General features: G+C 39.8%; 2 protein-coding genes across 3 annotated transcripts; both read right to left on the bottom strand.

Annotated features, from left to right (window-relative positions):
- Positions 1-2705: 2705 nt before the first annotated feature.
- Positions 2706-7190, bottom strand: LOC116253139 (kinetochore protein SPC25 homolog). Of its 2 annotated transcripts, none has more exons than XM_050077508.1 (9): positions 6979-7190; positions 6763-6828; positions 6131-6277; positions 5493-5606; positions 5314-5403; positions 5073-5195; positions 4084-4334; positions 3514-3575; positions 2706-2941 (listed from the first exon to the last, which is right to left on the bottom strand). In XM_050077508.1, the coding sequence occupies exons 1-8, from the start codon at positions 7121-7123 to the stop codon at positions 3555-3557; spliced, it is 957 nt and encodes a 318-aa protein (XP_049933465.1). In that variant the 5' UTR covers positions 7124-7190; the 3' UTR covers positions 2706-2941; positions 3514-3554. The 2 variants fall into 2 exon arrangements, with proteins under 2 accessions (XP_049933465.1, XP_031483777.1); XM_031627917.2 differs by having other exon boundaries at positions 2706-2926.
- A 9968-nt stretch (positions 7191-17158) lies between these two features.
- LOC116253037 (protein NRT1/ PTR FAMILY 6.3-like) lies at positions 17159-20931 on the bottom strand. The gene is made up of 4 exons (XM_031627758.1): positions 20642-20931; positions 20297-20514; positions 19134-19708; positions 17159-18379 (listed from the first exon to the last, which is right to left on the bottom strand). Exons 1-4 carry the CDS (start codon positions 20760-20762, stop codon positions 17500-17502), a joined length of 1794 nt encoding a protein of 597 aa, XP_031483618.1. The 5' UTR covers positions 20763-20931; the 3' UTR covers positions 17159-17499.
- Between the last annotated feature and the right edge of the window lie 3937 nt (positions 20932-24868).

Below are 24868 nucleotides of genomic sequence, written 5' to 3'. Positions count from 1 at the left end.
TTTCTATTGTATAGCTTAAATGGAAAAAAAGAAAGGAGCTGATGTCTTTGGCTTCATCGTTTCTAGAATTCCCTGGAACTGGAGAACAGAATGTTCTGTCGTAGTGGTTCCAAAATAAGAAATAGGAAATAGTCTAAATGAACATATTTAGTGCATCTTGATTTAATACTTTGGTCAGGTTTACTTTCTAAGAGTGCACTATCCAAATATTTATAATCATGATAAGTTTTATTATAATGATTGTTCGAAGGACCTTTATTGTTCGATAGTGAAAAACCCCTTTGTTATCATTTTTTGCCTCTACTTCAACTTGACTGCTGATATCAACAACTAACTGGAAGGTGCTTAATTAATTTTTTCCCTAGTCGTTTTCATCCAATATTTACGATTTGTAGGCCTTTTTCCCCATACAAATTTTCTGGTGCATCTTTTCTTCCTTTCACCTTAAAAGACTGCTTGATGTGAACAAACCCACTTTCCTGTGCAGATGGGCAATGATGTCAAGTTATGCTTACAAGGCTAGTTCGAGGAGTCGATAGTTTGGAGATCAGGTGATTTTTAAATGAAATTAGTATTTTAGTGGTTTTTGATGAGTTGAAAATCATTGTTTTCTTATTGGTTGAGATTGCGTAGCCCTCCTTTACTTTCTTAGACATATAATAGTTGTATAGCACAATAATTCGTCTTTCTTCTTGGATTAATTTGGCAAACTGGCATATATATTTGTCTTGCCCTTAGTCACTGTCGTTCCAACACGTGAAACTAAGTATCTATACTATACTAATGACAATTGTTTTCCTTGTAGACAAGATTACAAAACAAAGAACTGATATCATTTTTGTTTTTGGGCTAGGATTCTAGAAAACGTGTTTTAGAATAGAGATGCACGATAACCTTGGGCAGAGAAACTGCTGTATTAAATGTCTAAAGGTAACAAACTTCCCTGTGCTAGCTCAAAGTATTTGGGAACTTGAGCCCTTTAAAAATGTAACCAAGTTATTGTTATTCACATATGCAAATGAATCTTACATAGTTAAGGTTCTGAAATTAGTCTATGAAAAAACAGGTCAGACGATTATGCAGCGATACTTCGTAGAAGATTTATTCTTTACATTGCTATAGCTGAACTATTAAAGTCCCAAACCAGGTTGCCTACTTGGTTAGGTGGAAGACAATGTAGGCTGTCTTTTGTAACGCACGGGGGCAATCACCCATGTTTCAGGCATCTCGTGGTTGTGCTGGTTGAGCAGTTTATTGTCCATGCCAATCTGTTCAGTGGATGTAAGAAGTGGTCAGTCATTGAGAGTATTTTCTTACTTCAGAAACGTGGTTGTTCTTCAATCAATATTATGGATTAACGTTCAACGCAAAACAAAAAGTTTCTTGTTTTATTTCTGAGGTGGAAGAGTAAATGGTGCTTGCCTTTGTGTCTCTGCTGATGTTATCAACCTAAAGTAGTGTCAATTGTTATCTTGAAGCTTCTGTATCAAGTAGCACTAGAAGAAATAATGGATTGAGTTGGGGAAATCAGGTCTTTCTTTTATCACTATGAAGATTCCTTTTGTGCCTGACTTTGTGTATGATTAGGAAAATTGAGGATAAATATAAAGAATCCACACTAGGGTAGCCAAAGCTTGATTGAAGAGATGCACTTCTGAGGACTGGGCTTTTGTTCTCGTCTTGTTTATTTTATTTGTTCTTTTCTTTAGTTCCATGTTGCAACTTAACCACTCATGCTGTGTTACACTTATCACCAATTCATAACAAAGTTTTGCTTGACAGGGACCTGTAATCAGGGAACTAGATATTTTTTTTGTTTGACTCAGTTGCATTTCACAGCAGAATGATGATAATATATTTTGGTAAAATACGCTACAAGATGGACAAGATACCAAGAAGTTGCACCAATGCTTGCTTTCGAATGTCAGCCTCGTATCTATGTTGTGGAAGCAAACTGCAGAACAAGAACTTAGACTGCTGCATGCCATGCAAGCTGCAATATGAGTAGGGTCCGGGAGAAAAAAAAAAGAAACTGAATAGGGTAATTAGTCTATAAAAGGATAGGTTGAAGATGAAGGTCGAAGTCACAGGGAACACTGATGACTTACTACTGGTCGCAACACACAAAAAGCTTAATTCCCAGGGTTGTTAACGGTCCTTATTCGAGTGTTAGGTCTGACGGAAAAGAATTCAACAGCTAGTAATTAATTGATCTTTAAACCTCCGTTCACCAAATTGCCACGTTCATTACAAACCAATTTGCAGCAAAGGGCTTCTGTTGTGATAGTTGTACACCAATTCTATCCATTGCGCCTCGTCACCTGGGGTACGTGCAAACGTCCCACAAACACGGATGATTTAAGAGAATTGTTAATTCTTTAAAAGCAGTTAACTTCCAGTTCATTTTGTTTTGGGTCTAGGGATGTCCACATTTTGAATGAAAACAGATCTATGGCTTCAAACAGTCCGCGTATACCTATGCTGGTTACCAGCCTTGTGCTGAAATATTGGGTAACTTGGAATGTTCAAGGAACTGGAAAGGAAAAGGGCAGAGAGAGAATATAGGTATATGAAACAAACGTTGTTAGGATTTAGGAGATTCTTAGTTCTTGAAAAACAGTTTATCCCAGTTCATTGCTTTTGGCGTCTAGGAAAATAATCAACCACGTGCTCAAATTTTGGAAAAACTTGGAGTGTCCACGGGATAGGAAAAGTAAAGGGGTGAAATGATTATAATTTGTACGAAATAATGTTACATTGTGCATTCAACTTTTTGCTAATTGTACAAAAAATTCACTGTTTCATTGCATGTAGACAGGTCACACTATTCACAATTTACAAAGCATGGTGTGCAACTGTAATGTATCCTTGTCTTGTGAATAGAAGTTGATAATCCTTGGTGAAGCCAGCAATGTATCACCATTTTCTGCAGGATCATAAACTAAGCCTTTGATTAATATATGAGAAAACGGGCAGAGAATTCCTGTTCCAAGATAAACCAAGTAACTAGCTTCTTGTTATCATATCAGTATATGAGAAAACGGGCAGAGAATTTTCTGGGCAGAAAATGGTGATATGAGAAAACGATGTACAAAATGGTGATATGTTACCAAGTAACTAGCTTTGATTAATATATGAGAAAACGGGCAGAGAATTTTCTGGTTGCACCTCACAGAAGGATTAAACCAAGTAACTAGCTTCTTGTTATCATATTAGTAGTCATGTTCTAAATCGACAGATCTGCATGATCTCAATTAGACTTGAGAATTCCCAAGAACCTATTTGCGATTGTAATGAGTAATGGCTACCACTGGCTTAGTTGTAGGCAATATAACCATTTTATGGATACTTGTAGAATCCAAGACCTGTGAACATTGCGGTGTTTCTACTTAACAATTACCCACTTGTAGATATAGCAATGTAAGTAAAATTGTTCCATTTTGCAAAAATGTTTAGGTTTGTTGATGTGCTTAAATATAAGATGCAAGAAAAAAAATTCAGGCAACAGTATACCTGCAATTGGGCATTTAAGTGATCTGGTTGCAAACTGAAGCTCACCTGTAATGAACCCTTTCCTGCATGACCAACTGGACTGATCAAAATGTTGAATCACTTGGTTGATAAAAAAGTTAAACACAGTCATCAATCCTTCGTTTTTCTTTTCCCCCAAATGTCTACTTAGAGAAAACTGCCTTTGGCATGAAACCCTCAGCCTCAAGGCTATAGGCCTGGGTGGACCTAGGGGCTATGGTACATCGTGTCAGGCTTGCTACCATTTGCAGCCCAGAGAATGAACACACCGGAGCATAAAAGCAACCACAGGATTTGAACCTCGGACCCCTTAAGTGTGAGTCGCCCCTACTACCTGGTAGCACTACGCCCCTTGAGGCAACACAGCCTTTCTCTTGAAAAACAAATGAAACAGTGGAAGATGGCCAGGAAGATGCAATAACACAACTATGAACTTAACAAGCCATTCACCTTATTCAAGCATGTCACCGGAGTATGTAGAAGCTATTAACAAGCAAACTTTCAAATGGATGTTTTTTCTTTTCTAAGTAGGCAGAAAGGTAAACTGAATACCTGAAGACGGGAAGACCTACGAGCAGTGGAAGGTGATTTTGAATTGGATAATGGAGTAGCTAACTTTGAAACTACTAGGAGATTTTTCTTCTCTACTTCATCATTTAATCGGAAGAAGGATGAGGTATGCTCTGATTGCTGCAGGAGAGGGCCACTGTTATCCTCCATTGAAAAGGAAAAGGAGGATGCAGGAGCCAAGCTAGTAACTGAAACAGATTCTTGGGGAACAGAAGCAGGTTCACATACATTTCCTGGGAAATAAGCAATAGAAGATAAAATGAGAGAGAGAGAGAGAGAAAGAGAGATTTTTAATGCAATAACATATTGTTATAAGATCAATTGCTGAAAATATTAAATATATTTAATGAATCAAATCGAAAAGAACTTATTTTTCTGCTGATAATGCATTGGAGCCATGAAAGCACTTGCAAAGTGAAGTGTGATAACTCCAACATGTTTTTGAGGCAATGAGCACTAAAGAGACCAAGACTCTGCAAATCCAACCAAATCATTTAACTTTTCCCACCAACTTGACAAGTGTGTGGCAAAATGTTACCAGCAAGGAAGAAGATCCTTTGATGAGAAAAGAGTTACAGTCCTTTTATAAAGAGTTATAGCAAGAAGCAACATATCCAACTAATACACGTTATTTATGAAAGGTGCAAGTACATTCTGATATGCCTGCTCATCAAGCTAGATTCCAAGACCTATTTGTGTGACCGCCATCCATATACAAAGACTTTGGGCCAATCAAAGCCTTATTTTCTTCAAAAAGATCATGAATATCATGGTTTCTCAAGATTAAAACTCCATGCAGAACATACAGCAGAACAAAGAAACACCAATTTCACTTTGAACTGCACAAAGCTTTGATATTTACTTACACCATAATCAAATTATATTACACCTAAAAAGAAAAAGCATCCATAAGTTGATTTTAAGACCCCCAGGAAATAACATAAGGAAGGGATACATTATTTAAACTGTACCTGATAATGCAGCTGCCTGGAACTTCTCTCTCATTAATCTCACAAATTTGAATAGGCCATTTGTCTGGTTCAGCTCATGAATCAAATTTTCAGTGTCCTCCACATATGGATTGGAATCCATTACTGCTTATAATAATTAAACAAAAAAAGGGAACACACAAAGAAAAATGAAGATGAAAAAACTATCAAAATAAAGGAGACTACTCTTCTGATGGCATCAGTTGTACGAGTTACCACTTACATGTGTAGGCACCCTGAGAGTATTTGATAGTAAAAGAGAACTCCTTATCTGGAGCCTCTGCATCAATGTTGGTGAATATGAATTTGATACCTTGAGAAAGACATGCAAATAAGTCCTTTAAAACCATGGAGTATGAACCACACAATACAGAAGCATTACACAATTAGCTTCTCGATTACCATTGCAAGTCACGATTCTAATGCCAAGAACTGTTTTGTACCATGTAATGACCTCTTCTTGTCCTTTCCTGTACGTCTGGATTTCATTATTCTTTTCCTCCAATGCTTTCAAGGCTTTGGGAGAATCACAAAAAGTTGTTAATTATGGCAAAATCCAATTAACTAGGCAGTCAAGGTGCTAAATGTCCAGTCGCATGTTAAGATGGATATTTAACCCAGACATACAAAAACAAGGAAAGTGCACGAGTACAACCCAGGCACTACAGTTGCATGGAAAGTCTCCCTCTGTTTTATAAGTTATGCACTGCAAGTTTGCAAGTACTCCCAATTCACGCATTCATGAACTAAGTGATGTTGAGCTTGACAGTAGCACAGGGATCAGAATGAATGCCTACACTAATGAAATGCACTTCATGATAATTGATAACATCAGAATGCTGCCATAAGCAAATATAAATTCTTCCATACTAAGCATTGGACTTCCGTTAATTTTCCCAGGAAAGAGTAAATTTTCATACCATTTCAAATAAGAAGTGGCGACGTGAAGAAGTGGTTCAGGGACAAGATGTTTTAAGTTTTTAACAAACTCAAGTAGGACGATGATGCTAAAAAAAAAAAAGACTTTCTTTAAGCAGTACCTTCCAGTTCTTTGGATAATATAGCCTCATATTCTTCGTTCTTGCTCTTCTGCTCCTCCACAACATTTTTCAGCTCCTCGTACCGAGCCCTTGTAGTAGAAATAGATTTTGTAGTACGCCTCTGCTTCTCAATGTTGGCATTGTTGGCTAGCAACAAAAATTCGGAGATTACACTGCCCTGGGTTAGGATCTAGCCCATGAAATAACACAAATTTTGTTGAAGATGAACTATAATTACAATAACCAAAGGGCTTTCAGAACTCAACAACTTCTCTAGGAAATTGTGACATCCAAGCACCTAGTTGGAACTGCTTGGGGAATCTTCCTTTTCTGCAATATGACTCAACGAATAGATCCCTAAAAGAACAACCTAAGAAACGAATTGTACAAAGAGGGAATCCAAACACAAACTTACAAATGAACACTATCGGCTGAAATAAACAGCAGAAGGAACACACGTAGTGGTGTGGTTTTCCAAACTAAAAGTATCCGAAATCCCAGACTAATTAGCAATATTTGAATTAGAATATGAAAAAAAAAAGAAATACTCCAAAAGAAACGTCAGAATCAAATAGAATCACCTTCCCTATATCGAGTAAAGATCCAAAAGGCACATCAGGGTAATCAGGTACCTGCTGTGCATGTGGCCAGCTCATCCTCCAATTCTCTCAACTGTTCCCTGAGTTTGCCTAATTCAACTGCAAAACCGCGCCTTCACAACCGAGAACCGGACCAAAGGAAGCAAAGCAAAAAGACTGAACGGTAAACGCAAAGAAACAAAACTAGCCAAAAATCAAAAGGAGAAGAAAAAACCCTAGGATTGAGCGATGGAGGGTAACGGGGCTTGCCATGTCGTTGAACGGTGATCTCGACCGTTCGCTTGTTCGGATCCAATGATCGGGAGACGAGATCGTTTGCAGCGGCGATCTTCTGCTCTTGGCTGCGGATCTGCCTCAGGACATTCAAGCGCATCTCTCTCATTTTCCTCTGCATTTTCCTCAGTCTTTCTGGAGGACGAGGGGTTTGGGCGAATTCTCGGAGGAGAGAGAAAGAGAGAGGCTTCGAGTTTCCCGCGCGTCTGATTTAAGCGGTACGTGTTAAATTTTCAAAAGAGGATGTCCCACTTGCTCGGGAAAACCAGGATTATCCCAAACAAAAAACGAAATATCCCGACTTATCCTGGATGTGATTGTGAACGTTCGAGGGAGTTTGGGTTTTGGATCCAAAACCAAAAGCAGGGGCTGAATACGGGTCTTCTTGATTGATATGTGGATGGACTTGGCCAATTGGATCTGAGGTTGGACCTAGAGACTTGATCTACAATTGGTTCAACTTACTAATGAATAAAAATACTTTATGGGCAAAAGATAGCGAATCGTTTGATTGGATTAGGAGTTCCGGTCCGAACATGACAAGAGAACTTGTAATTTGAATTGTTCTTTGTAAATTGTGAAGAACTTATGTTTTGGATCGCCAAAAAATGTTGTTGGATCATTCTGGCTCAAGGAGGGATTTGGCAACAACCCTCAGGGTCGTGGACCAGATCGGAGAATAGATGCTTAAAACGTAAACAAGTAGAAATGAAGTTTTCTTGGTCCTGGAGGAGGATTTAACAACAAAATGAGGCAGTTCAAATGCACTCACTCTCAGGTTGATGTTTTCATATTTGGATCTGGATCTGGATTGACCACCATTTTTTCTAGTTGATTGAAGTTCAAGTCTGGACCTAAATCTACTTGACCAAATTGTGATTTGAACTTTGGTTTACTAAGGTGGAACTCATTCAGTCGCCTAATGGAAGGCAGGTGGGTCATAATATGGAACCAACTAAATATTAACGTGAACCAACCAAGCAATGCTGTCAAATATGGACCAAACTTGGTAGCTGAAAGGGTTACTTTGTTTTTCAACTTTAACGCTATATATTTTAGTTAGAGAGCGTTTGATAAGAAGAATATTACGTTTTACAACCCTTACTCTTATCAGAAGGATCCAACGTTCGACAGTTAGATTTTAAAACAAGAATCAGTATTTATATTTTATTGAACATATATTATACAAATATGTATTCCAAAAAACATATTATAGTTTTTACGTGAAAACACATATACATACATACAATATCGGTCTGAGTAAGTCAGACTTGATGCAGAGGTACTACTTAACCAATCCGAGATTCGCCTGAAATTTGATTGACTCGGAGTTTTGAGTTCAGATTCAGTCAAACTTCAGCTGAATCTCATACTGATCAGATTTCGTTTTCTTTAATAGATTTAGATTCGTGTCAGTAATCAACTAACTCCGACTTGTTCATATCCCTACACACACACACACACCACGTAAAAACGAGAACATTTGAGACATTCCATCCCTCTCTCGCTCGCAGTTGAACTTTGTTACTTCGGAAAATATGAAATTCTGTGGTTGTTCATCTCTTTCCATTCGGCGGCTTTAGTAAAAATAGTTCTAAACTTAAGCAGGTCAATGATAAAAGCTCACTTCTACCAGTTAGCAAAGATTCGGACAGGGAAAGCTTTTCTGATATTACGAACAAAAGGTGTGCATTAAATTAAAAGCAAAGTTCGGAACTCAATTAGAGATGACTGCCATCTTTCAAGATTTTACTTTAGTATTGACAAAAACGATTTTTCTGCCCACACACACATGCCCACATACAATCTTCTTTAAGTGTATCAAAAAATTGAACTTTTCTTTTTTGCATTCGTTTGATATCGAGTACTTCTCCAAGGTAATATGTTCAGCAGCTGCCATTAATTATGATAGTTTTTGCTGAGAGACACACACCACCAATATGTCAACATTCTGATAATGTTCTTCCTTAGACATACTATTTGATAAAAGGCCCTCTATTTTTTTGAAAGAATCAGAAAGAAAAAATGCTCATGAGAGCAGCAGTGGAACCTAAATATCACCGTCACAGGGTGTCTATCTTTAAAAGGTAAATTCCTTCAGTGACATGCTCTGGAAGATCACAAATCCTAAAATATCACAACCGCTTCCTTTGGCCTGAAACTTCCTTCAGATCCGTGACAGCCAACAACCGCTTCCTTTGGCCTGAAACTTCCTTCAGATCCGTGACAGCCAATTGCAGCAGGTTAGGCACAATTTCAAGACAAATTAAAATTTTATGTATGTTTCATAACACTATATAAATATAAGAGAGAAATTATTATGAAAATCAAATATCAAATAGTTTTCTCATCTTTTCCTCTTCCTCCTTTACAAAAGCATTGCACAATCAGTAGCTCTTGTCACTGGGGTTGGAGGTAGTGCCGGAGCCAGAATTTTTTTTTTTGAGGAGCATTGATTCACAACTTTTCATATTTGAAGGGACACTCACATATGTAACAGAATAAATATTTGAAGACCTTAATGTGTAAATAAAGGAAAATTGAGAGGTTGGTGTGGGCAACTGCCCACACCAGCGTATAAGTGTCTCTGCCGCTAGTCAGAAGAATACTTTTAGATGAAAGCTGAAGCTCTCCTTCTCCTTACCCCAGGTTTGAGGCTGCATCAAGTCCAATGTATGTCAACTAGTACCACACTTTCTCCTTATTGAAACAGAAGCATGGTATTCACAGGAACCAGTAGCGAAACCACATACAGGCACGTGTGAGCATTAATGTTTATTTTACATCAACATTTTCAAATATTTACTTTGATATATATGTAAGTGCCCCTTTATGCATGACGACTGCGAATCAGTGCCCCTCTAGAAAATTTTTCTAGCTCCGTCACTGACGAGAACCCAACCTCCCAACATATGTTTTCACTGGCACCAGCTCGACTAATTATGCTCTGCCCCTCGGGCTCGAGCGGCCGGAGCCCTGATCTAGCAGCTGATGGGACCCACTTAAACTAAACTTGTTAATGGAAGTCCACTTTAGCTTGCCTCAAGTACTATAGACCAAATTGAGGAAATTGCACTGATAACAAATCCCACTGGGATTGCAAATTAGTGGGTCGGATTTGATTTGAAGATTTTGCCATCTTTTATTATAATAAATTTGATGCAAAAAACTAATGTATTTAGCTGTCTCGGGTCCGACTTACTTACAAACTTTTGACCTCATTAAATCACCCAGTTTCCGACCTCCTTTCATTTGGCCAACCACACAAAAACATAAACCAGAGCAAAAAGGCAGAGGTGGAAAAGATGGAGAAGAACAAACAACAGTTGATTCATTCTTGCAGAACTTAGAAAGAAGGGGCCAAGAGGAGCAGGACCAAAGAGTGCCCAGTTGCAGAAAACGTCAATTTGGACAATGAATGATGTGTTCACTTCAATCCCTGTTCCTTTGAAAAGAAAGAAAGAAAAGGGGGAATATTCCAGTCAGCTTTTCCTTTGAACATGCTGGCTGCTATATTGGAGAAACGAAGAAAAGCTACTGCTGATGATGCTGATGGACACTGCAACTTTTCACTCTGGGCCAAGGCCATTGCCCATTGATGGAGTCAACGAACAGATGTGTTTGGAGCCGACTGTATGGTGGGCCAAGGCCTTGATGGAGTCAGCCAGTTGTGTCTGGAGCCAAATGCGCTCTAGGATGAGCAATGGCCAACTCTAAGACGAATATCTTGACAAAGCTTTTTCATTTTTTCCTTTTCACATTTCATGAACAAACTGTAAATATAACGACCATCAATATTGACAGTTTCGGTCTAGATTGCATGTTCCTCTACATTCACGTCGTTCCAAACAAAGATCCAGACATAATTTTCCACAGCTAAAATCCACAGCCCACGCGCTCCGTGAACACTATGGTGGAGCTAAGCAGCCAAGTTAGGGTTAGCACTAAAAGTCTGAAGAGAAGTACAAACAAAATGACGTACACATATTAGTCAACCAAATCAAACACTTGGTGGCCCGCCACTGGTTTAACTTCTATAGACTCTACTCTCTTTCATTTGCCGACATATGGCTGGTCGCTAGTTTAACTTGTATAGACCCTGCTCTCTTGCTCTTGCCGACATCTGTTTTGACATTAGGGGCAGAGAAATAGGTTTAGGGTTTCTCCTCCACCAGTTGAACTACTGTTTTTCTTAGCACTGGGTGATTTCCTTAAGTAGTTTTTTTTTTAAAAAAAATTCAATGGACGTTAAAAATGTTTCCTGTTTCTCTCTTTTATGTTTTTACTTTTCCAACTCAATTGGCATTTTTAGACCTGCCCAATTAAGACGACTAACGGTTTCACTTGGATGACAAATTCAGTTTTCTTTTTCTCATTACAACCATACTTACTTCGCAGCTTCTTGAAGTCACATGGATTGGGAAATAAAATTTTGAAAATTAATCTTACAAAAGCAAGCTCAAGTTTTGATGAAACATAAAAAACAAGCTTAAATTTTGAGTGTTTCATTTAACCACCGCCTGAATGATGCAAGGAAAGATGCACTGCTAAATGGAAGAAAGAGAAACTTAAAGAAGTTGTTTTGTTGCATTTAAACCAGAGCTTATGTTGTTGACAGAAAATCTTAAACTTTTATAAAGGATACCTCCTCCATGGCAAAGAAGGAAGCTTGAGTTTTACGTCCTTTCAGCTGCGATGGTATGGAGACACAACCACCTGATGCTGCACAACACATTGGAATACATGGCATCAGGTGATTGCCCCTTTCACCAACACAAATCCGTAGGGCTTAGCATGGTAATTATATAACTGTCTCCACAAGTGAACTGTTTACGTACTTCATTGAAAGAAAATAAATTTAATAAAAAAGAATCGAAATATTTAAGTAAAGGCTGTCTAATGGTATAAGGGACAGATGAGCAAAATCAGAATTTGTCGACGAGCACTTCGGATTGCTTGCTTGGGGTCAACCATCCACACTGCATTATGTTCTTATACGTTATATAATCCAAGAAGAGTTGACTGCTATATCCCACCACATACATGCACTGCAGATTGGAATAAGAACAATAGAAATGATCGAGACAAGTCACAGGCGCTTGTCATCCAGAAATATGGTCGTTTCCCATAAACTTTTCACAATGCAATGCTATTATTGAGCAAGAGAAGCACGAACAATGTTCTTTGTTTCGTATGCATTTGGATATTTAGCAAAATTTTAGCCATCCAGCACAGCTCGGACCTTGTTTGGATGCACACATTTTCTTGTTCTTTCGTCTTCAAATATTCGATTAAATACAAGAGCTTTGAGGTGACTGCATGCATGACACATGACGCCTGATGCGAGCGGCAGAGCTAGAAGTCAAAATTTGAGTCCCCAATAGAGAGAGAGGGCCCTTGCATTTTGGCCTTAACCTAGTTTAACTGATGAACCAAATGAAAATAAAAACTGTTATAATTTGCCTTGAAGAAAAATTTAGGACTTGAATTTAGCTTGTAAATTAAACAGTAATTAGAGACACTTGCTTCATATTGATATCTTTTTTCATGTACGAAGAATTTTAATATACCATATATGTTAGATGTTGATGAATGGTTAAAAATTAAAAATTATTACTAAAATCACCATAAATCGTTATTAATAAGTGAGCCAATAAACGGTCTAACGCTGATTTGACATTCATAAACGCTAGTCTCTTGCCTTCGCCGACGTATATTATGACATTAGGGGCAAAGGAATATGTTCAGGGGTTTTACACCAGGCGAGATACTACGTTTCTTAGCACTCAGTGATTTTCCCAAGTAATTTTTTTTTTAAAAAATTCAATCAACATTAAAAATGTTTCTTTTTACTCTTTAAGTTTTACTTTTCGCGACTAACATTTTCACTTGGATGACACATTAATTTATCTTTTCCTCATTACAGCCATAATTACACTCAGCTTCTTAATACCATACGCGTAGAGAAAGAAATTTTTGAAAATTAATTTAAAAAAAACGTTGTCATGTTTTGATGAAATAGCAAAAACATGCTTAAATTTTGAGTGTTTTCATTTAACCACCTAGATTATGTAAGGAAACATATGCTGTTAAATGAAAGAAAGAGAAACTTAAAGAAGTTATTCCGTCACACTAAAACCATGAGAGAAAGTTATCTATGACTAAAGAGAGAAGGACATTTTGATAATTTATTAAAAATAAATGTTCTCCATAGTCTTTTTATTTTTCTTCATTTTTAATTTCATCTTTAAAAAAAGTTTTCTTTTTTAGTATTAACTAAAGCTATTTCTAGTCATTCACTGTATTGGCGCACGAAAAATCATGCACTAATACTTCATTGAAAGAAAAAAAATTTAGTTGACAAATTTAATTAAAAAAAAAAGAAGGAATATCTAAGCCAAGGCTGTCCTATGGTGCAATGGACAGATGAACAAAATCAGATTTTGTTCGGATTGCACGGGGTCAACTATCCACATTACATTATGTTCTCACACACATAATCCAAGAAGAGTTGACTGCTATAAAACACGTACAGCGAGTTGGAATAAGAAGAATAGAAACCATGGAGACGAGTCATACGCGCATCATCCAGAAACATGGACGTTTCCCAAAAATCCTTTTCACGATGCTATTATCGAGCAAGAGAAAGTGCAAACAAATGTCCTTTGTTTCATATGCATTTGGATATTCCGCAGAATTGCATGCATCCACCTCAGCCGGACCTTGTTTGGATGCACACATTTTCTTCCTCAAATATTCAAACTAAATATAGGTTCAAGGTGACTGCATTCATGCCTCATGCAAGCAGTGGGAGAGCCAGAAATCTAAACTAGGATGCATTAAGCACTGGCTTCAGATGGCGATGATTGGACAGAGCTCAAGATGGCCGAAGAATTTAAGCTTATATACCAGATAAGTGAAGATAAGGAAAAAGAAGAAGAAGAAAAGATCGCACACAGACATTTAGAAAAATAATAAACAAATAGTGAAGGGTCAATGAGATATTGGATTTTAGCTAGAGGAAGAACTTAGCAAACAGAAGAATTTCTGAACTTACTGACTGGAAAAATGTCCTTCCAGATCTAGCTGGCTTGAAAGTGACTGCAATCAGAAGACTCCAACTCTCCAGGTCAGGGTACTTAAACTTCTGCGCTTTCTGATCCATTGATCCATTCATCATCTGACACAAACCGCGTAGCCAAGCATGTTTCTAAGGCAGGTCGGCAGATTCTTCCAAAACTAAACCAGTACAACAAGACTTGATTGTTTAGTTTATTATTTTTTGTTGATGTCCTTGAATCCCTTCTTGATTCATGATCCACAGAATCAGCCAGATCGAATTTAGTGCCAGCGAGTCCGATGAATTGGAAGTTCTATACTTCAGGCAAATCCGACAAATATATATACAACAAGAAGAAACTTAAAATTGGAAGCATTTCCAAAACATCACAAGAATGAACCGGTAGCTACTGAACCATAACAAGAGTACATAACAACAGGTCCAGCAGGCTCGTTTCTGAATTAATATGCTTCTAGCTCGACTTATATAGTCTATTTACTTTCATGGATCTGACTCATTTTTAGCTGATTTGATTCCAATGGACAGATTCGGCATTGAAACCAAACCAATACACCATGAAACTTATTATAAAAACTATAAAAAATATGCATTATATTTAAGGGCATTCATGCGTGCAGCTTCGATTTTCGATCACTAAAAAAAAAGAGATCATAAACCATAGATTCCACATCTTGGCCTTGAATGAGGGGAAAACCACATTTCGCTGTCAAACTTTGTTGCAGAATCTCCATGGAGATGGAGTATCCCTTTGACATTGGGAAGAGTCATGGATGGAGTCCTCCCAAGATTGCAGGCAAAGCCATTAGCCATGCATGTTTGTACGCAAGGGACAACCAGAGTACAGTGGCAGACCCGTGACGCATTAATACTGCAGAGCCATGTCGACTTCCTTTAACTTATTCGCCTTTGTGCTGATCTGCCACTAACGCCAAATGACTGCATGTGCAGGCTAGAGGCGTGAACCAGAGATACAATCTCACTATCTCTTGACTCTTGTCAAGATGTATGCTTGAATTTCTCCCCGTGCCATACTATTCGCACGGCCACAATCTCTCGTGAATCAAAATCCGGTCTGTCCACAAGCCTAGCTAGCTAGCCAAACAGGCTTCGCCGCGGTGTCGGCCGTTTCCTTTTTCCTTCATTTGTTTCCATCCCCTTCCCACGTAGATCTCTTGTCATCGTCTCCGGCATCGAGTGACCGAAAACACACGAGCATGTAAGTTTGGAGAAGTGCACTTCAAGTCCGAGTGTTTTGCTCCTTGTTCTCGACAAGGACCACTAAACTTTTTTTGTTTTTTTGGTTTTGCCGAAATCTTTTGGATGCAAGTTTCCGGCCCTTTTTTCTTGATAGAAGCTGGTGTCCAGTAGATGGTGGTTTTTATTTGGACGATACGTTTGAGGGAATTTTGATTCCATCTGCATCAATTGCATGGATTGATGTATCGATGTTACCTTAGGAATGAGATGAAAAGTAAAGGCTTTAACACTCATGTTGGGTGGTAGAATAAAAAACTTCTTATCCAATTGCATAGATTGAGATGTATAATGAACATTAACCTTTTTTTTTTACTATTTAAACATTTTGTTTAATTGCTAACTTAACATCAATAATGTTATTAATTCACTTTTCCACTTACTTTTGGCAAAAATTCGACTAAATTTTCTGGATTAATATTTTCCAAATTTTGTTCCCAATTACCATTTTCTGTGAATTTCGTTTTGGCAGGCCGTGAAGTACATCTATCCTTTTCTTTAGTGGCGTACAATGCACGTGCATCTCTAGTTTTCATATTTGTCACTGTTTTGGAGCCAAACTTTCTTTGGTTAAGTGGCATCATTAGGAAGCCAAAATTTTCTTTGGGTTAATGGATGAAGAGAGCGCTTTCAGTGTTATACGACTAACATATCATCAAGGTATTTTTTTTTTTTTTGGACCCATACTACTTTCAAGCTTACAGGGACAAGTTTTTCAATTAGTTGGCAGGGGTGTTCGGATCATTTTTAACCGATAACACATGATTCTGGACCATAACATATAACCTGCTTAGACACTAAGTGATAACTTGACAATAAATGAGCAGATTTTGTTGCCGGGACCCAAGGGCTTGGTTAGGCGACTCATGACCGATTCACAACTGAATGAAAACTGTGAGGGGCATGTACTCAGGTCCATGTGGGAGCACTTTGGATGGTTTAAATCTCTTAGTGCTTCAACTTTTCTTTAAAACTGGAAATGCATTTTACTGTAGGGAAAGAAATCGCTATCACCATTTTTAAGTGTTTGAGGCTAGACTTTCTTGGCAGTTTCTAAAAAACGGGGGCCTGTATTGAGATCAGGGATAAAAGATTGGGAGTTAAAATGTAAAATTCAGCAATATTTTTCTGCCCCGGCCTTCCTAGTGAAAGATTCTGAAGGGTATGAAAAGATTCAATACGGCCCCCACGAAAGGCTACAATTAATATGATAAGTTCCATTTTCTCTCTCTCTCTCTCTCTCTCTCTCTCTCACACACACACACACCTGCGCATGCACACAGGCAATACTTCTATCCATAGTCATAGAGTCATAAAGAGGAGAAGTATTTGCCCTGGATGCTCCGGATTTTAATTATTTTTCTACGTAGCACCTTTTCAGCTTTATATATCCTTAGCATATTCCATATCAAGAAGGGCATCAACCGCAATATACAAATTTAGTATCATTGTTGCCATTTCTTATGAATGGCAAATTTTAACGCAATTTCTCTACTAGTAAAATAGCTTGCAAAACTGAACAGAAAGAGGTGAGTAAGTCTGTGGGAAGTAACTAATTGTCTCATGAAGGATACTAGACAATGAGAAACTAACCTACTTATCCAGGGGAAAGCTCGGCGCTTGTTTGAGTAGGGAAAAAACCAGTCATATATATTCGACAGCATCTCACAAACTTGCACCCCATTCATTTCCTTGATACCAACTACAGTTTATCATGAGAAAGAAGACATTGAATACCCATCCTACCTTGACTAAAAATGACCTCATTATCTCTCTCTCTCTCACACACACGTATGAACGGTTTGGGATGGAATGAACATATAATATTCCAATTTGCAGTGACAAGTCATTATCTCTCTTAGCCCTTTGCATTATGAATATCAGAAGACAATAATGAACCACAGTCACTATGTGCGCGTGTATGTGTGCATGGAAAGGCACAGATCCCCAAAGAGCTCAAAACATCTATCACCAGGAAACATAATTCTGGTATATAGACACTCCGGAGCTAACATACAAGCTTTCAACACACTACGCGACGTTTTTGTGCTCGGGCTAGTTCAGAAGAACCCTTGCCGGTCTCCCGATCCTATGTTGAAGATGAAACACAAAAAATTTCACCCCTTTGACATTAGAGATATATGCTCTTCTTCTTCTTTCCTCTATGCCTGTCCGCAAGTTTCCATCTCTATTGCACTCTCTTCCTCATCAACGCTGGTAGTCGACACTCTCTGCTCTTTGTACACGTACCCCTTTGCGCTTAACAGGTAGAAGACTAAGTTGAGCACGCTCAGGGCCGCTAGCAGCCAGTAGAAGTTATAGAGCTTCCCCTTGCTCAGGTCATCAGGTATCCACCCGCTTGTACCATCTCCTGATGTGATCTTAGCAACTATGGCGACAAGGGCTGAGCTGACGAAGAAACCAAGGGAGAGGGTGGTAAGGAACAACCCCGTGCTTATGGTCTTCATCCCATTAGGGCACTCTCTTAGGAAAAAATCCAGCTGCCCAATGTAGGTAAAGGCCTCCCCTGCACCCACAAGAAAAAATTGAGGCACCAGCCAGAACACACTCAAGGGCACTAACCCCTCCGGGTTGGGGTTGGCATGGGCCACTGTAAGCCTCTTTATCTCGGCCAGAGCCGCAGCGACCATGGCAAAGATGGATAAAACTAGGCCAACTGAAATCCTTTGGAGGGTAGTCATCCCCTCTTTCCTGCCGGTGAATCTCCGAGCGACGGGAACGACTATCCGGTCGTAAATGGGCACGGTTAGCAGTATGCTTCCCACGAAGAAAACGGTTAGCGACGCCGGAGGGATTTCGAAGGATTTCCCGACGTGTCTGTCCATTGTTGTGGCTTGTTGCACCGACAATGTTGTCATCTGTGCATAGACCGTCCAAAACATTATGGTCGTGGCCCAGATGGGCATCATGCTGACTACCATCTTCACCTCTTCAACTTGTGTCAGTGTAGGTAAGTTCATGCGCCCTTTTCCCGTTTCTACATCAGGGTTGTCTACAACAATTGCCGCCTTATCAAGAAACCTGCATCAGAGATCGGAATGCGATCAAGAAATCATCAGAATTCAATATGCCCATTATATTACCTAACCATATGGTCCATATCCAAGGACGCGCTAAGGATGAATGTGACACTGGTAACATCACATCAGGTGCATAAACCATGGGCCCAACTACCCTTATGACTACAAAACACTTTCACGCCTGTCTTGGTCCTCTACCTTTCCTTTCTCAGTCTCATTTCCCAATCAAGGGCCTGTAATCGTCTTGTAATAAAACAAAAGGTAGTTGGTTCACATCAAATTAATGAGAAAATTGAAATGCCGTCAACGCCAAAACCGTGAATGTATCGAGGTAAAATCAACACAAAAGTTGCTTCCATCTCATCTCCAAGTAACAAGCAGGCAGGATCTAGTTTATGTGTTAATACCATGTAACTCACCTACTTTCTATGGCTGCCTGCACCGTTCTAGTCATTTATCTCACTACCTATAGAACGAATATCACAGGACATGTCATTTTGGCAGCTTGTTCTCGGTAACATGAGTCCGAATGTCCACCGGGCATTGACTAGTAACTTCGTAGGCTTATCCAGTAATTGAGTACTTCTAAAAAAGTCATCTTAATGTATAGAAAGTTTGGTGACATTTTGTTCTAGTCCTTCGGCAAATCCAGTCCTGTTATAAATCTTCTGGCCCACATAACAGCATCACGTGGTTTAAATTCTGGAAAAATGACTAAAATATCATGAAAAGAACACTGGATGAAGGTCATATACCTGAACTGTTTGGAATGTGACAAGGTGGTGACAGTTCTTCTTTTGCAGGTATCATCAGTTTCAGGTTCTAATTCTCCCTGATAAAGGAGAGAGGGGTCTGAAGGTAGATCTCTGTTTCTATTCGTCCACGCTGTGGCGATGACTCTAGCGACCTGAGTAATGGGACTCCCGGCGAGCTTCTTGAAGCGATAAATTCTCGTTCCACTTACGAACAGCAGCAGTGCCGCGAGGATGGCACAAGCGCATACCCCGTAGCCCCATTTCCTTCCGAAGTTGTCTTGCACGTACACAAGCACGGTGACTGCGGCTAGGGAACCGATGCTGATGAAGAAGAAGAACCAACTGAAGAAGGAGATCATCTTAGACTTCTCCGTCGGCGACGACTCGTCAAATTGATCGGTGCCGAAGCCAGAGACGCTGGATTTCAGGCCTCCTGTGCCGAGGGCGGTGAGGTAGAGGGCAACGTAGAGAAGGGAGAGCTGTTTCCCGCTTGCCTGCACGCATGTGCCCTCTGGAGAGCAAGGTGGCGGCCGGAGGCTGGGTACGATGGTACTTATTGTAAGAATGGTCACACCCTGGAAAAGAGAGAAGAAAATTTGAAGCCCAGGAAAACAGGGAATCCGAGGCTTGGAATCAGAACATAAAGAAAGGCCTTTTGAGTAAGGCTTTTTTCTTTCACCTGTATGTTCATTATAAAAAAAAAATTATTTTGGTTAGATGCAAGCCATTTCATGAACAAATATATACGCAGTTTCCATTTTTTTTTCTTTTCCCTGCTCTTAGGGAAATGGAACCGACCACTTAGATTTGGCGAAAAGACGCGCTCTCGGTGTGGAACTCTTGACCTCCTTCAACGTTCAAGGTCTTAAATTTGGACCCACCAAGCCACATGTACAGAGCTCTCGTTTTTTGGAGACTGATAGCCTTTTACTTTGTCTCCCTTTTCTATATGACCTCTACCTTTTGGTCCAGCAAGTTTCGTGCGTATTGTTGACACCATGTACGCCATCATTGGCTCATTTCCGAAGAGGCGGCGTGCCTCCAGTGAGCGCCTCGATAACAATCGATCACTTGAATCACAATTTCTCAAGAAGAAAGAAAGTAAAAATGAAGGGAAACGGAGAGGAGGAGGAGGAGGAGGAGGTGGGTCTCTGTGTAACTACCATGGCCTGAACGGTGGTGAAGATGGCAATGGTGAGGTATCGGCCCAAGAAGGTGTCGGCGATGAAACCGCCGAAGAGGCAGAGCATGAAGGAGGCGCCCATGAAGTTGGTCACGATGTTGGCCGACTCTGCATTTCCCAGGTGCATCACCCCTGTGAGGTACGTCACCAGGTTCACCCCAATCCCTAGCGTCGTTAGCCTCTCAGTCAGCTCCACCCCTGTTTCAAACACCACCAACGCCATGCATGTTCATATCTCAAAACTTTCCCCTGATTTCTTCAACATGTTGGAAAAACAACACCCAATACTTTATATAAAGAGAAAGAGAGAGAGAGAGAGAAATGCCTAGGATGGCAGCAGCGCACAACCAGCCTCCAGAATGGGAAGGCTTAGCAGGTTGGCCTTTGTAATCCCATGCATCCTCGACGACTCCATTGTTTTCGTTCTCATGATCAGATGATGCCATCTTCTCCCTCCCTCAATATTTTTCTGTGTTCTTCGAGGGGAGGGGAGAGAGAAAGAGAGAAACAGAGGAAAATAAAGGGAGAGAGAGAGAGAGAAACAAGAGTTTCTCTTCCTCGGTTTGGAAGAAAGAAGGAGGCTTGGGGTTTGGCTTAGTAGCGAATTGCAAGGGGAGGTTGGGCTCCCCCATATATAGGGAAGCGACAACCACCTGAGTCAATTACATCATACTTACTAAAAATTATGCGATATTAAAAGCAAAGAAGAGAAGAATAAAAGAAAAAGAAGGGAAGGAGAAATTTTTGAAGAGCGGTGACGTGAGAGCAAATGAGCTTGAGTAACCAATGGCGTTCGGGGGCTTTCTAAATGTGGGGTCCACGGCCACAAACTTTCTGGGCAATGGTTGGGAATAGGAGGCTCCTGGGGACCACAAAGCTGGACGCCTTTGTGTTGATACGCATTATAACCAGGTTTTTGTGATGCTCATTGAGCCGGGGTGTCCCTTCCAGCTGGACTCTTCTTCTTCTTTTTTTTTTTTTTTTTTTAATTTTCACATTTTTCATTGTTGCTAAAAATAAATTATTTTTCATGTCGACTGGATTTTTACATGGTCCCAGGATGAGGGAGAGATATTCCTCATCCAAACACTCTTCCTCTCCTGTTGCTTCAATCAAATGAAGCAGACGAATAGATAGATTGATTGTTCCAATATCTATCGAACATATTTCGACTACTACGTGTATGTTGATTTCTAATTCATAAATGGAAAAATAGAGATCGATGGCAGTATTCTTCTTTAAGATGCAGAGTTAATTACGATGTGTTTCGTTAAATAAATATTGATTCAGAGATTGATTTGGAGGAAGGGGGCAGTGATGAATGAATTCTTTGGTGCAGTCCGGATTTGGTTGAAACCAAGTATGAATTTTCTGAAAGGTAAAGATGGAGGGAATTGGATGACACGCGAAAGGACGCTTGGAGTTTGGTTTTGGCTGCAACACCAAATTAACATGCAGAGTTTGGCTAAAACAAATTATCAAAGGCTTCAAAAACATTGCTTCTTCAATAGAGAAGAAGTTTGTAATATGAGAGAGAGAAAGAGATGCCGTGCTTCGTATCACAGCAACCAACAGCAGAACCAGATTAGCAGAGACAGAGATGGAAACAGGGGAAAGATGAGAAGTTGCAGCAGGAAAAGAAAATACAGATTAAGGGCGACGCCCCCTCAGGCGGGGCATAGACAGATAGACTGACTAGAAAGAAAGATCTGAACACCGGCCGTTAACCGTTGCTTTTGAGGATGGAATTCACCTCCGGCAGTGATCATGGTCCCCATGATTTTACGAAAAGCATATCATGGGCCACTTTGTTCTGTTTTCTATCTTTTCTCAAGTGACAGGAAATGGGGGAAACCAGGTGCAACTTTTTCTTCTCTTCAAAATAGCAAGTACTCGTTGATCATTGCGACCCGAGAAGACAGTTTAGACAGGCACCGCTTAGGGCGGACAGTGCTTGGCGAGGCCAACTCAGTCCCCTTTACAACTTAGTGGGTGGTCAGAAAATGACGACCCCTTCTTTCCTTTCCTATTTTTCTGAATCTGCTCGGTTTCTTAGCGACCAGAGAATGGCCGGAGGAGCTTCTTTTACATAACTTACGTTTTTTACTTTCTTACTACAACCATGAAAATAACTTTCTAGGAACTCAACTAATGTCAGGATCAAAATTCACACATCTATTCGGCGAAAAAGGCAAGCAAAATAATTTTTTAGAAATCAGGCAAAAAGCCCGACAAATGGTAGACAAGAGTCCAGGATCTTCCTCCAACTAAATAGAACCCAAAGAAAGACATGTCTAAGCCAAATCAATTGCTGAAAAGAATCTGCAACCTTTTGCCTTTTACATTAATTAGCGACAAGTAGATCACAACTGTGTCCAGATTTGTTCGTAAACCATGGTCACTCCTTTCTTCAACTTGATCAAACCTCTTCCATTCACGTCAAATCCAACATGGGTCCGGGATCAGGTGGTACCAACTAGACCCCTGGGCATCACTAAGAATCGTAGATTTCCTTTTCCGGGCGGGTTCTAGTCAACGTTGGGTATCTCTGCAACTGGCTGACGCTCGTTCTGGAACCTATACGTGGCGTGGTCGTCGACCGCTGCTTATCGGCGAGATGACGCCGGTGCGTGCTTTTCTCCTTTCCAACGGCAGGTCCTCGTGAGAAAACCCCAGTGGCCCCGTCTTCCTCCCGCCCCACTGACCGCCGGAAAAGCGGGGGAGGACAAGGGATACACGTGTCTTTGACCGTCAATATCACGAGGATTTTGTGATATTAAATGCGGGAATGGGCAGCTGGGAGGGAACATCTGCTTGGTGGCTGGTTGTTCCCCACTTCAAAAGGCAGCCAGAGCCACTGGCACCTTCCTCACCAGTCACCACTCTCTCCGTCTCCTCCACCACTGGTAGTGCTCCGGCCGCCCTTATATACATATATATATATATAAAGAATTTGTTTAGTCAGCTGAGGCGACAAGCCTAAAAGTTAATATGAATGAGAAGATGAAGTTGAACTGGGCATTCAAGGGCACCCCAGGACTAGCGGTATGCTGATAAAAGTAATTTCTCTGACTCTCTCCAACAGAGAAGATGATGAAAAGTACCCTCTAATCTCGTTTTCTTTGCTCTCACATCGATCTTTTGGCCCACGTTGTGATCGCCATTTCCATTATAGCATTAGTTTTGAAGTGGCAACCGGAAAAGTTTACCACTCATGATCGTTTGCATATTGTTTCACGATGTGTGTGTGTGTGTGTGTGTGTGGGTGGGTGAGGGTGAGTTTGTATATGTATTGTACATAAGAAAATTATATATAACACCCGATCTATTATCTTCCTTTAAAGGAGCGAATCGTCATTTGCTTTCTGTAAATTATACTTCATGGATTGAACCATGATCTGTGATGAAAACGACTTTCACCAACTAATTGTTTCCACCTGCTTTCCACATCGCGGCAGTCATTGAATTGCCGAGTGAGTCAACTGAGCAAGTTTCACAACCATGCGTATGATCAAAAGAAGAACGTACGAAGAGCTTGTTAGGCTCACGTTTTGTTCGGCGAAAGTAAGATTCATCTTTTGAATTGTATCTCTAAAAGATTGAAAGAGATTTTCTTTTGGCTTTGGTGAAAAGGAAAGAAAGGTAAAGAAGCACAGCATCTAATTGGGTTGTTGTGACGAGTCAGAGAAGTTAGGTTTACTGCTAAGCGGGGCTGCCGTGCGACTCTACTTTCTGGTGATGCAGCTTTTGAATCTTTGTTACGTGACAAACCTCAGGATTACTCTTATAGCTATATTGGTTTTTTGTAAACAAGTATTTATCACCATCAAGTGGTTTCAAATTGGCCTTGATGTGAAGGGATCATGGTCAAACCCACCTAATCTGTGGTTAAATGTGTGTGTGTCTATATATATATATATATATATATATATATATATATATATATATATATATATATATATATATATATATATATATATATAGAGAGAGAGAGAGAGAGAGAGAGAGAGAGAGAGAGAAAGAGAGAGATTAATAGGTACTAGATATTTATATGCTAGACAGATGAGGAACAAAGTCAGTTATTTATCTTTTCAAAGATTGTTGAGAAAAAACAAAAAGAAAAATGTGATGGGCAATTTTATCATCCACTGTTAGTAGTTTGCACTTTTTTCTCATTGTTTTTCCTTGAACCCCTAATTTGAAAAAGTTTGAAAGCTGAGATTGTTCAGTATTTATGTCTAACATCCAAGTAATCTACCACTTATTAATCTCTCTCTCTCTCTCTCTTTGATATATATATATATATGTGTGTGTTATTCAAACATGCATCCGGTCTAAGATCAGTTGATGTCGTTACTCTGTATTGTGTTCACACCCATGGCTTACCGTGTAGGAGGCTGTCTGCTTAAGTGGACTAAAGTTGTTCATTATTGAAAAGGAGAAAACAAAAGTACTTGTATTATGAAGTTCTTTGTAGATTGCAGCATTGAAATTCCATCACTAGCTTCGTGCTTGCACCCAGACAGCTTCTGCACTCTTTCCTTTTAATCGT

The sequence above is a fragment of the Nymphaea colorata genome, chromosome 4 (assembly GCF_008831285.2).
Source record: "Nymphaea colorata isolate Beijing-Zhang1983 chromosome 4, ASM883128v2, whole genome shotgun sequence".
Lineage (NCBI taxonomy): Eukaryota > Viridiplantae > Streptophyta > Magnoliopsida > Nymphaeales > Nymphaeaceae > Nymphaea > Nymphaea colorata.
Note: the sequence above shows the minus strand (reverse complement) of the source record. Positions and strands in the feature narration are given on the sequence as shown.

What these genes read in the sequence shown, in the direction of transcription:
- LOC116253037 (XM_031627758.1), bottom strand. Translation starts at nt 20,762, where the DNA reads ATGGCATCATCTGATCATGAGAACGAAAACAATGGAGTCGTCGAGGAT. An exon ending in GTGCGCTGCTGCCATCCTAG is followed by an intron (nt 20,515 to 20,641) that starts GCATTTCTCTCT and finishes TGTTTGAAACAG; the next exon opens with GGGTGGAGCTGACTGAGAGG. An exon ending in TCACCACCGTTCAGGCCATG is followed by an intron (nt 19,709 to 20,296) that starts GTAGTTACACAG and finishes TCTCTTTTCCAG; the next exon opens with GGTGTGACCATTCTTACAAT.
- LOC116253139 (XM_050077508.1), bottom strand. Translation starts at nt 7,123, where the DNA reads ATGCAGAGGAAAATGAGAGAGATGCGCTTGAATGTCCTGAGGCAGATC. An exon ending in GCTGGCCACATGCACAGCAG is followed by an intron (nt 6,278 to 6,762) that starts GTACCTGATTAC and finishes TTTTGTTGCTAG; the next exon opens with CCAACAATGCCAACATTGAG. An exon ending in CTCTCAGGGTGCCTACACAT is followed by an intron (nt 5,196 to 5,313) that starts GTAAGTGGTAAC and finishes TATTATAAGCAG; the next exon opens with TAATGGATTCCAATCCATAT.